We start from the raw sequence: 13,310 nt of genomic DNA on the forward strand, positions 1-13,310 counted from the left end.
TATCCTACACTCCTTTAATGGGAGCATGGGCTTCTGCCAGCAGAGTGAGGCTTCTACAGATTCCTAAAGCTCTGCAGCTGGCAGACTGTGAATAAAGGATTGTGTACTTTGGGTCCTTAGGTTCAGTATGGCACAATCCAATTTGGAACATGGGAAGGAAAGTCTCTACTGGGGGGAGGGAAGAGACTTACAAACCTTTGAGGATGTTACCAGTAACAATGGTGTTCTGCCAAGTTTTGTAGCATGGCAAAACAGGTGTTCTTTGCCATCCCACATAGATGGCATTACTTCATTTGCAGCTTATACATCTATTTGACAACAAAACCCAGTGTGAGATGCTTGTGCAATTTCAGAGACTCCATCAGCAATAGAACTATTACAAAATACACCAGAACCACCTCACCCAGTGGTGGCAGTTTATGATGCATAATATTTCAGAAGCACGTGGAAGCTTCGAGTAAGGAGTTCGAAAAGGCCATTCAGCCTAATCAATGGAAGGCAGTGTTGCAGCCCATTACGCAAACAAGACCGAGGATAAGATTATAATGAATACAACTCCAAATTATTTGCAGTGTTTCCTGGATGCCTTAGTAACATGCAGAGTGTGATCAATTTGTGCATATGCTATGATCACGTAAACTTGTTTTATCAGTTATGCAGTGAGGTGACTGGCGTTGAATGAATTTGATTTTGAAGAAGGTAGTAGATTTTAAATATAACTATCATATGCACTTAGATAGTTTGAGTGGTCCCTATTCAAGCATTACTGTCATAGAGTGGTTGGAAACAGAAGAATAATGGGGGAACCAGATGGGGAACCCGCAAGGGAAGAAGACTTAGAACCTGGGGATTTGTGGTGGGGCAATGATAGGTGGTCAGAGCGAGATGACTGGGAGGAGGAGGTGTCAGAAGCTGAAGAGGTATCAGGGCATGGTGAGCTAGGAGAGTCTATGTCAGAGAGAAGTCCAGAATCAGAGTCAGAAGCTGAAGCAGGAGAATGGGATACGGGATAGCAGGAGGCAGAGATGATCCTGCTGTGATGAGCTCACCTCCCACCTTGTTTCCCAGAACCAGAAGAGGCATGAAAAGGACAGAGAAGAGGTTGTCTTCACATAGGAGCAGTCTCCACTTGCTTGGAAAAAGCCCTGGAGGTGGGGGAAGGTGGGGGACTTTCAGTCTCGGCAACTAATCCATCAGGCATGACCTACCGGGGATGAGCTGCTGTGCTTATTAGGCTTGACACTCCACCAAATCTGTGCAGATTGTGTTCTTGCTAATGAAGAGCTAACTCCAACTTGCATGGTGTGAGAGCCAGTGTGGTGCAGTGGTTAAGAGCTGTGGAGGGAAAGCATAGCCATCATAACGAACAGCCATTGAAAGCCAGTGTGGTGGAGTGGTTTAAGCGGTAGACTTGTAATCTGGTGAACCAGGTTCGCTTCTCCGCTCCTCCACATGCAGCTGCTGGGTGACCTTGGGCTAGTCACACTTCTCTGAAGTCTCTCAGCCTCACTCACCTCACAGAATGTTTGTTGTGGGGGAGGAAGGGAAAGGAGATTGTTAGCCGCTTTGAGACTCCTTAGGGTGGTGATAAAGCGGGATATCAAATCCAAACTATTCTTCTTCTTCTTAACTCCTGACAATTACATGCCAACTTCTAGTTCAAGTGGACTGACCTCTTCATGACCACAGCAGTTGCGAAAGACCAACTGTGGGAAAGCCTACAGAGGAAGGGGGAGAGAGAAGTAATATACCCATTACATGCCTGATTTCCTGGAACAGCTAAAAATTTGACTCTTTTCCTGCACTCCTCCCACATGATCAGAGGAACTAAACATTTTCTATGTACGGGAGGTTTTTTTGTTTCTTCAGCTTTTTGTTCTGGAATTCACTGCTTGAAAATTCTGGCCTGTTTTTCCCTTATACACATCGCACTGCTCCTTACATACTGAAAAGGGACTGACATGTCTGTCAATTTCTGTTTCTTTTCTTCTTCTTTTTTAGTCTTAAGTTCAGTTCTCCATATTTCCATATAAGTTTGCATTTTTTAAAAAGTCTTCATGAGAATTCACCAGCATTTTAGTGTGATTTTTGCCTAGTATCCATTTTCCTATGCAATTTTCTGCAATATACACATTTTCACAAAGCAATCTTCCCTTATGCAATTTTGTATGTTATTTTCACTAATCTGTGCATTCTTATGCACACTTTACCCAAGTGTATTTTTTTCCCTTTTGGTAAACATTATTGGTGGAGAGCTGCATTGCAAAATTTGGAGTAGTGCCAATTTCAAAAGCTGTTTTTTGGTTTGTGCATTGATTCAGAAGCTGCAAATTTGGTAAGTAAACCTTTAAGCATGGGCTGAATCAAATTTATTCCCCATTCCTAATTATTGTATTCTAGTGTGTGTATGTGTATATATAAAGCTCTGTTCCAGTAACTAGAAGCCGAAAGCACCAGCCTGAAGATGACGAGTGAGACCTCGTCGAAACGTCGCCTAGACACCCCAACTTTTACACGGGAAGACACCCGAGGACACCAAAACCTACATTCCTGTACCCGTGAAAATCTACGAAAGCAATATATATATATATATATATATATATATGCAGGTTTTGGTGTCCTCGGGTATCTTCCCGTGTAAAAGTTGGGGTGTCTAGGCGACGTTTCGACGAGGTCTCACTCGTCATCTTCAGGCTGGTGCTTTCGGCTTCTTGTTACTGGAACAGAGCAGGATCTCAGTGTTTGAGTTCCTATAAATACTGTTGAGGAGGTGTGGCCTCCTATGTTCTGGGCAGAGAGGAAGTTCCCAGGCTAGTGTGCCTTTTCTTCAAACAACATGAACAAGCGTGACGACACATCCCGCTTGCCAGACATCTGGAAATTAGCCCTCCCCACAAAAACTGACACCAGATCCAGAGGCACACAGAACGCCATCACCAATCAACCACACCAGACCCAAACCCAGACCCTCTCCACAGATAAATTACAGACACCATCCAGTAGCCAAACCATGGTGGCACCTCCGGATGCTACACCCCCCTGCAATCCCTACACAGATCTGGCTGGCACAGGCCACAAAACCACAGCTCGCCCCTATACACGAAGCCAAGCCAGAGCACAACTAAATGTAGTACACCCATCTTCTCAGAAAAACTCTTCACAAAGTTCAAGAGGTCAAGACACAAAGGCTTTAGCAACTAATCCACACCTAATGACCCACCTAAGTGGTACTCAGGATATCACTCAAGAAATCACTCAAGATATCCCTCAAGCAATTAAGGAACAAAAGAAGAAAAGGCACACTAGCCTGGGAACTTCCTCTCTGCCCAGAACATAGGAGGCCACACCTCCTCAACAGTATTTATAGGAACTCAAACACTGAGATCCTGCTCTGTTCCAGTAACAAGAAGCCGAAAGCACCAGCCTGAAGATGACGAGTGAGACCTCGTCGAAACGTCGCCTAGACACCCCAACTTTTACACGGGAAGATACCCGAGGACACCAAAACCTGCATTCCTGTACCCGTGAAAATCTACGAAAGCATATATATATATATATATATATATACATTTTAATGGTTTTAATTGAATGTTTTAATGTTTTGAGAACCACTTTGAGGACTCATGTGAAAAAAAATGAAACTCTAATGAATAAATACAAATAAATGCTGTGGTTCGCAGCACCTTCTGATTTTTCCCCCCCAGGTTTTAGGCATGCCCAGTAATTAGCCAATTTTTTGGGGGGGGAAATGTCTAAGTTAACAAAATGAAATTACAGGTTATTATTTCTCAATGGAGTCTCATGTGGTCCTACTACATCATTTGAAGAATTTTGCACTTGAAAGAGATGAATAATGAGTTGATGGCCGCAATATATGCCTTGCAAGTTACTGGAAGAGATATTGCTCCCATTTCAGACTGTTTTGGAAAACATGGCATATTTTAAGAAATATGGGGAAATGAAAGCAAATTCTGATTTTTTTAATAAGAAAGTGGTATTTATTTATTTATTTATTAAAGAGTTTTGGAACAATGAATGTCAGGATGTTGTACACAACAGTATTCTTTATATTATGAATCATTGTGTTTGATTAGTGGATAGTGAAATTTGTATATGAATGTTGTCTTCATTGCAAATATACAATAAAGAAAAAATAAAAATTAACACAGAGCACAGGGATTCATCACTGTTGGCAGCACCAGAACACCAAAGTACTGAGTTCATGAGAAAAGACTGATATGCACCTGCAATCTAGGAACAGGCAATGAGACAAAAGGGTTCCTTCATTTTGTAAAAAAAAATACTCTGGATTTACTTTTTGGAGTCCATCAACAGCTATTGCATACGCGCCAACATTTCTCCGCTGAAAACAGGGACGTCCTATTCCATAACAATAATAATAATAATAAATTTATTATTTATACTCTACCCATGTGACTGGGTTGCCCCAGCCACTCTGGGTGGCTTCCCAACATAATAAAACATTAAAAATAAAAAAACTTCCCTATACAGGGCTGCCTTCAGATGTCTTCTGAAGGTTGTATGATTACCTATCTCTTTGGGTTGGGGGGGGGTCACATAACTCCATATCCTCCAACATTTCTCTGATGAAAATAGGAATGTCTTAAAGAAAAGTGGAACATTCTGGTATCAAATCAGAAACTGGGACGGCTTTTGTAAATCTGGGACTGTCCCTGGAAAACAGGGACACTTGTGTCTGCAATTGTTATTGACTGCTATATGCAACCTCCTGCATCAGAGGAGCCATGCTTCTCAATGTCAGTTGCTGGAATACAACAGCAAGACGATTGCTGGATCAAGCCAATGACCCATCTAGTCCAGCATCCTGTTCTCTAGTCCAGCAGCCAACCAAAGGCCTGCGGGAAGCACACAAGCAGGACCTGAGCACAACAGCACTCTGTCAGCTTGTGATTCCCAAAAACTGATATTCACAGGTGGAATGCCTCTGAAAGGGGAGGCAGTGCACGGCCCTTGTGGCTAGCAGCTGCTGACATAGCCCTCCAAGTTGGTGGCTGTCACCGCCTCTTGTAGGAGTTCCACAGCACGTGCATTGTGTGAAAAAAGAGATTCAAAGAATCTTAAGAGTTAGACGGGACCCATGGGTCTTCTAGACCAGAGATGTCCAACTCCCAATAGACTGCGATCTACTCACAGTATAAAAAAACTGGCAGTGATCTACCTATTTTCATAAAAAGACTGGCAATGATCTATCCAAAGTTGTTGGGGTTTTTTTTTTTGCTTTTTTGTAAGGAGATCGCTGAGGGGCCAGAGATCAACCAGGATCTCCCAGGAACACCCCACAATCTACCAGTAGACGCACCTTTTGGACATGCCTGTTCTAGACCAATGAAGGAATCTCAGCTAAAGCATCCATGACAGATGGCCACCCAACCTCTGCTTAGAAACCTCCAAGGAAGGAGAGTCCGCCACCTCCAGAGGGAGCCCCTTCCACTGCCGAGCAGCTGTCAGGTTTTCCTTGATGTTGAGTCCGAATCTCCTTTCTTGTAACTTGAAGCCAGGGTGCTTTACACAACAATATTTATATGCATCGCGAAACTTCCAGCATTCAGCTTCTTCGAGTCTGAAAGGCGCTATGACAGAGCAAATAAAACTTTTGTCTACTTTCCCCATGCCCCTTTTCTTGACACGAAAAAGTCCTATATGATGCAACCTTTCATCACAGGGAAACTTGCCACATCCCCTTGGTCATTTGGGTCGCCCTTTTCTGAATCTTTATTATTATCATTAAGAGATTCCACATTTGGGTTGACGGAGGGAAGAGTGCGCGAGCCCGGGAAATGTCCTTTGAGGTCTCCTCGAGAGTAACCCTTCGTTTCACAACTGCGCAACACGGGCAGGGAAACCTCTGCGCGGCGCCAGAATCCTGACCTCCCTTCCTCTCCCGTTTTGCTCAAGGGCCCATCCCTGGCGGGGGCTTATCTTGCTCGCCCGCCCCGAGGAAAGCCGAGGGGTTCAATCGTCCCTCTCCCGCCTCCTCTCCAGGCCCCTTCGCGGGCCCGCCCGCTCCCTTGAGGGCGAAAGCGGAGAGGGGCGGAGTCGAGGGCCGCCCCCACTGCCCATGCGCAAGCAGGGCGAGTGAGTTTACCGCCTCAGCAGCAGCCGCTGCTGCTGCATTTAGCCATAGCGGCTCATCGCCGCAGACATCGCCGCTGTCGTCTCTTCTGCTCCTCCTCAGGCCAGAGAAGCCAGCCAGCCATGCCGCCTCCGGGTCAGGTCCGGATGCCGGACTGGGACGCCCTGAAGCTCCGCGTGCGGAGCCTGATCAGCTCCCACCGGGTCATGATCTTCAGCAAGAGCTACTGCCCCTTCTGCAGGAAGGTGAGGCGCGGAGGGAGGAAGCGGGCGTCGCCTTGGCAACGACCCGGGCAAGGGCAGCGGGGGCGTCGGAGGCCCGAGGAGGCCGCGCTGCCCGCCGCCGGGAGAGAGGGGGAGCTAGGCCCCCCCACCTCTCGAGGGAGCGCCTCTTCACAGCGCAGGCTCGCGCCGCGGTGGGAGTGAGGGGCAGGGGGCGCGCAGACAGGGCCCTGCTGCCTTCAGTATCCGCGGAGACGCCCGCGCATCCTCCTCACCGGACAGCCCGCTCCCTTGAGGCTTGGCTGCGGTTGCGGGGTGAGTGTCCCGGAGTGGCTCCACCAGGGTCGGCTTTGGGAGCGTCGAGTGACCAGAGCCTAGCAGGAATGGCGAGGGGCCTCGATCGCCCTCTGCCTCGGTGGATTGTATTGGTTTATCTAATGGCATTCCTATTGCAGTCACCTTTTCCTCGCCCTCCTCGTTCTTGCAAGGCTATCCAGATGCTTGGAAAGGCTGGTGCGAATTCTAATCTGATTCGGTGTTTTAACTTATTGTATGCGTTAATGAGACCTCCGGGTATAGGGGCAATGCTGTATATAATGTGTAGCAGTTTCCACACACACACACCCGTTTTATGGTTTTAGCTTTTTGTAAACCGTTCTGAGATCTGCTTGCAAGCAGGCTGTGTGTATAGATTTTATGAAATAAACAAATAGGTTTAATCTCCCTTGCCAGCTCTGTGAGGTAGGTTAGGCTGAAAAGCGGTGTCTGGGCCAAAGGTCACTCAGTGAGCTGCATGGCTGAGTAGGGATTCATTCACGCTCTTGCCTCTGACACACTAACCACTACACCATACTGTCTCTCGATGTTGACCTGGTATTGCTTTATTGGGGGAAAGGACACGATTCAAGGTGGGCCTGAACTAGAAGTCCGAGTCTTCATAACCCACTGCCCTTCTGCTTCTTTTTCAACTTTAATGCCAGGGTTTCCTAATTAATTACCAAATGGACTAAAATTTTAAAGATGCTGTTTTGGAACGAAACCTCATTGAAATAACAGACAACTGTGTCCAGGATCAGACTTCAGATCTGTTTGTAGGTCATATGTCTTTGATCAGTTTGTGGAATCCAGTTGTGATTCCTGACTTACTTTATGTGTTAGAGGTGTGGGGCATAAGATTGGAAATAGAAAAGGCAGTAAAACCAGTATCTATTAAATAGAGATTAAATGTGGTGTTTTTTAAAGACATATTTGGGACCTGTAGCTCAAAATAAGTTCACTTCAGCTGTCTTGAAGATAGCTCAGCTGTGTTAGGCATTTAACTGGCTAAATCTGTCATTCAGGGGAAATATGTTTTGATCATCAGAAGTCTGTTAAATCTTTTCAGTGGGGATGAAGAGCCTGAAGTAATCGTAGGGTGGTAAATAAATAATAATAATAACAATAATAAGATTAATTAAGGTGTGTATTTTTCTCTCCCTTTGGTGTGTCAGGCGCCCACATCAGAGCTTTTGAAATAAAGGCTTCCCTGATGGAACTAGGGATGGGCAACAAGTTGAACCACAAGAGACAGTCTCTAACTTTATCTTATGTTTGTGGCTGCAGCTAATATGTATGCTTTAAGCAGATAAGCTGATGATTAAAGCTTCTTGTATAATATGATCATGAGGAACAACAGATCAGTTAGATGACATGTTCATCTCTGATTACCTGTGCACTTTTTGACATGTCACTGGAAATGGAAGTTTTGTATTAAGAGATTTGTATGATTTAATTGGTTTCCTAGTCAAAATATTGCTTATGGACCACCATAATGTTTTTAAGTGTGGTTAGTTTTTGCATGTCACATTGACATGTAAAGGAAAGGCTGGGGAAAAGAGGAAACAGAACTCTGAGTTGAGCAAGTGCTTTTTCCTGGCCCTGTACAGCTCTTACCCTCTGTATGGAAAGTCATAACTGGTCCAAATCAGGAAGCAATCTAATACCAAAAATGAGTCATAGCAGAGCTAAAAAATTATATGGGTAAAAGATCATATGTTATTCTTGAACTAGTTGTCAAGACTGAGTATGAGTATAGGCTGTGTGTTGAAAACCTATATAAGCCTATATAACTGTGTGTTGAAATCCCCTTCCACTACCAGAAAACAATCAAAGAACATAGTAGTAAGCAATTAGGGGGGACGCGGGTGGCGCTGTGGGTAAAAGCCTCAGTGCCTAGGGCTTGCCGATCGTAAGGTCGGCGGTTCGAATCCCCGCGGCGGGGTGCGCTCCCGTTGTTCGGTCCCAGCGCCTGCCAACCTAGCAGTTCGAAAGCACCCCCGGGTGCAAGTAGATAAATAGGGACCGCTTACTAGCGGGAAGGTAAACGGCTTCGTCACGCTGGCCACGTGACCCGGAAGTGTCTCCGGACAGCGCTGGCCCCCGGCCTCTTGAGTGAGATGGGCGCACAACCCTACAGTCTGTCAAGACTGGCCCGTACGGGCAGGGGTACCTTACCTTTACCTTTAAGCAATTAGGGAGCTGAAGTGAAATGTTGATAGTGAATTAACACAAGTAAAACCAGGTAATAGTTATCTAAATAATAGTAAAGGCGCAAACCAACAATAGAGTGAGAAGGTAAATGAAGATTTCTGGGTCGAAAAGGGGACTTGTCGAGATTAGGAGACTATGTGGCTCTAGATACATAGTACTTTTTTTAAAAGCTGGTGATTGTTTCTTTGTGCAGCATTATTTGGCTAACCATATAATAAAATCAAATATTCTGTTTGCCCCACTGTCAGTTATTAGTTACAGTAAGCTGATCTTCAATGTATAAGGAAAAGGCACAAAAATATAAAGTATTGAACCCAACAGACAATTATTTGGTTGGTTAGTTCAAAGGAGAGAATTTCAATCCCTCCCTTGTTAGGGTTTAACAATGTAAAATGTGTCATTTATAATTAGCGTATAATACATTGTACTGCTTGGTATATTTATGAAAGGTTGTATTTAACATCACGAGAAGAAGGCACCATGAACAACAGTTCTTTCCCATCCCCTCCTATTCCTGAGCATTCATGAAAAGCTTCTCTGTGGGGTTTAGGAGAACCTACGCAACAACATTATTGGCTGTGTCTTATGATGCTGTAGTCACAGGCATGTCCAAAGTCCGTTTTGGGGGCCTAATCTGGCCCACAGGTCTGTTTAATCCTGCCCCTGTGGCAGTTTATTTCCTGGAGTAAAATCCTAAAAAAAGCTGAACAACTTCAATCCTAAAAAAGGTCAACAACTTTGGACTTTGGTTGGCCCCCACGGCCCTTCACTTCATCAAATCTGGCCCTCTTTGAAAAAAGTGGACACCACCAGGGGGAAATAGCCTATTCCTGAGATCTTTGGACGAGTGTTGCAGTATTCCTTTGCCTAATTTGGGGTGATTCCACCTCCCGTTGTAACCTTGTTAAGACACAGCCCACAGTGTTGGGCAATTTTTCTCCCCTAATCCTGTTGGGGATGGGCGGGGAGGGAAAGATTGGTTGCATAAGGTCCCTTCTACTTGTGTGATGTTGGATGCAACTTGAAAGTCACAGAGCAATTATTTCAAATTTTTCTCTGACGTATCTTTTTAGTGGAGCTTACACTCAGATGAGCGTGCATTAGATCACAGTCTCAGAAGTAGAAATGCCTTAGTTCTTTACATTTGTGAATACATTTACAGTTGTACCTTAGTTTTCAAACACCTTGGGAGTCGAACGTTTTGGCATGCTGAATAATCGAAAACTGGAAGTGATTGTTCTGGTTTTTGAACGTTCTTTGCAACCTGAATGTCTGACGCGGTTTCCAATTGGCTGCAAGAGCTTCCTGCAGCCAATCGGAAACCGTGCCTTGGTTCCCAAATGTTTTAGAAGTCAAACGGACTTCCGGAATGGATTCCATTCGACTTCCAATTATTACTATCCAAGTATTACTAGAGATAACTGTAGATTGCTACATGTGGTATGCTTGGTTCTGGTGTCTCCAGATAGCACATAGATCACCTGAAAAAAGCAAGGAGCCATTCAGAAGCCACCAAGACCCTGTTTTCCTGCTTGCATATAGACAGCAGCAGCAAGGTGCAGAAGTGCATCTTGGATTTGAATGTTGTATTCACAGGAATTATCATTCTCTAATGATATAGATTGTCATACACAAAAATCTTCACATGTAAAATGTTTTGAGTAAAGCCTTGTCCTTAAACCATTTCACTCATCCCAAATGATAATAAATATTCCACACTCTAACCAACTGAGCTATCCAGAGGAGTTGTTTTCAATGTTCCTCAAAGCAATTTTCCATTTGGAAAAAAACTGAAGAGAAGTCTTCAGGGGACGGTTCCCAATGTTTTTCCAAGGTTTTCCCCAGGCTTCCACAGCTCTGAGGTAAGCTTTTTCTTCAGCTCTTCCTATATCAGTGCAGTGATACAAGTTTTCTGGAGAACATTAAATTAGAAACTTTCCCCATTATCCTAAATTGATTGGCTTATGATAAGCAAAACAAAATACCATTTAAGCATGTTATTGTTTTTATATGCTGTTTAAAAGCTGTCAGAATTTTTAATGGCCAAAAGTATTGCCCTTACAGTACAATCCTATGCATCTCTGCTCAAAAGTTAAAGGTAAAGGTAACCCTGCCCGTTCGGGCCAGTCTTGCCAGACTCTAGGGTTGTGCGCTCATCTCACTCAAGAGGCCAGGGGCTAGCGCTGTCCGCAGACACTTCCGGGTCACGTGGCCAGCGTGACAAGCTGCATCTGGCGAGCCAGCGCAGCACACACGGAACGCCGTTTACCTTCCCGCTGATAAGCGGTCCCTATTTATCTACTTGCACCCAGAGGTGCTTTCGAACTGCTAGGTTGGCAGGCGCTGGGACCGAACGACGGGAGCGCACCCCGCCGCGGGGATTTGAACCGCCGACCATGCAATCAGCAAGTCCTAGGCGCTGAGGTTTTACCCACAGCGCCACCCGCGTCCCTCTGCTCAAAAGTTACTGCCATCTAAAAGTGTATAGGATTGCGGGCTAATGTCATTTGGAGTTTATGCATTCATTTTAATATATGTTTTGTTGAAATACTTATGTTTTAAAACATAATTCAATAGCATGCACTTGTTACAGTTTTAAGGAAAATGACACAATTTTAGCAGGAACAAAGAGCTCTAGAGACAGATATTTCCTAGGTATAGAGGCCACAGCTTTGCATACACAGGGTCGTGGGTTCAAATGTCAGCATCACCAGCTACTGCTATCCTTGGAGACGTGCTGCCAGTTGGTGTAGACAATACTGAGCTAGATGGATTCAGTGGTCTGATTCATTATAAGGTGGTTTCCGGCTGGCTGCTTTGAATCCAGGGAGTTGGCCTTTCTATCCTTTTTTTACTTTCTCTGTAGTAGTATAGCCCAGGCTTGCAGAGCTTCATGTTGTAACCATTTGGCATATTCACTGATAGGCCAGTCATCTTGGATGATAAGTATTGGAGAATTGGATGTGGCTTAGAGGTCATTGCTGGCTGCTGGTTTTACTTCTGTTCTAATTATGGGTGTTTGTTAGTTTTAACATCTGCTGTTGGTAACGGCTTCTGCCACTTTGTAAGTTCTGTTATAGGTAAAGATATAAAATACCTTTGAATGTTGGGGGTGAGACATTCCCTCCGCCCCAGAACTGATGTTGTATTGAGACAGGTAGATACATGGCTGGGTTGGCTGCTTACATGGCATATTCCTGCAGAAAGCAGGTTTGAACTCCCATCAGCTGATGGGTGTGGAGTTCAAATCTGCTTAGTTTTGCTGAGCTGCAACTTCCCCACAAGGAAGTCATTGGCACAGCTGATCTCCGCAGAAAATGATGAGCAGAGAGTTCAGTCCTGCTTTGTTTGGGTGCACAAGTGAACTTGTTCACTTGTGCAACCTATCCCTGCAGAAAGCAGGATTGAACTCCATGCCCACCTGTCCCACTCACCTGTCAAAGTTGGGCCATGGGAGGTGGGGAGTTAAAGATCTAGCCTCCTAGGCCAGAAAGCTTCTCCACTCCTGGTAGACAATATTGACCTAATCAGTTAAGACAGCTTCCTCTGCTACACCTGTGAAGCCAAAAGGTCAGATAGAATTATTGTAATAAATGTATATGAATTATGACAGACTTTCTCTACATAAAACATACACATATACTGGGTGATGCCCAGTGTGGCTCATGCTTGAAGTAGACACATTGAAATCAGTGGACTAGTGCTCGAATTTTATCTTTGGTAAGTCATAATGCACAAACTGCTTATTCTAATCACTGTAGCACATTCTTGTTTTCTGAGGTTGCGATAAACAGGCAAATACACAATCACAAAGAGTCTGGAAACTTGAGATTTGTGAAAGGATTATCGCATATGCCCATCAAATTCAACAGCAGTTTTTTAGCATGCCTGTAGGATGCCTGCCGGGCACCTTCATTGCATATCTTTAGGCGCCAGGCAAAAATGTATCTCCATAACCAGGCCTTTGGCTGATTTAACATTCTGTGGCCTTTTAAATGTGTTTGTGAGAGGGTTTTTTTTTTTTTTTTCTTTGTGTTATTTTGTGTTTTCATTTTATATTTTTAAGTTGTAAACTGCCCTGTGATATTTGGATAAAGAGTTGTATAGGAATTTAATAAATAAAATAAAAATAATAGTGCATATACGAATATAAATATGTGTGCATGCATGCATATAATTAGTATCCAAGTCAGCATAATTTATGTTACAAAATACTAATTGGCTCATAACGTAGCAGTCATGGGAGCCAGCTAATTAGCTACACAGCAGTTTTTAATGTAGGTGAACTGGTTTAGAAAAACGAAAAGCAGATCAGATGCCAAGAATTGTTCTGGAAAGTAGAGTATCACACCAGACTCTCTTAATAGTACTGTTCATTTAAACTACCACAGTAGCTGCTTCTGTTGAATATTACACTAGCAATATTTACAATAAATTATCATTTT

General features: G+C 44.2%; 1 protein-coding gene across 2 annotated transcripts in view; it reads left to right on the top strand.

Moving 5' to 3' along the window:
* Window positions 1-6,113: 6,113 nt before the first annotated feature.
* TXNRD3 (thioredoxin reductase 3) overlaps window positions 6,114-13,310 on the top strand; it is a 29,293-nt gene continuing 22,096 nt past the window's right edge. Inside the window, exon 1 of one of the 2 annotated variants that reach the window (XM_028719215.2) lies at window positions 6,114-6,360. In XM_028719215.2, coding sequence (XP_028575048.2) covers window positions 6,238-6,360 — 123 coding nt within the window. In that variant the 5' untranslated portion in view covers window positions 6,114-6,237. Of the gene's footprint in view, window positions 6,361-6,630; window positions 6,652-13,310 lie in introns of those variants that run through there. The other variant, XM_028719216.2, reaches the window with a different exon arrangement.

The sequence above is a fragment of the Podarcis muralis genome, chromosome 2 (assembly GCF_964188315.1).
Source record: "Podarcis muralis chromosome 2, rPodMur119.hap1.1, whole genome shotgun sequence".
Lineage (NCBI taxonomy): Eukaryota > Metazoa > Chordata > Lepidosauria > Squamata > Lacertidae > Podarcis > Podarcis muralis.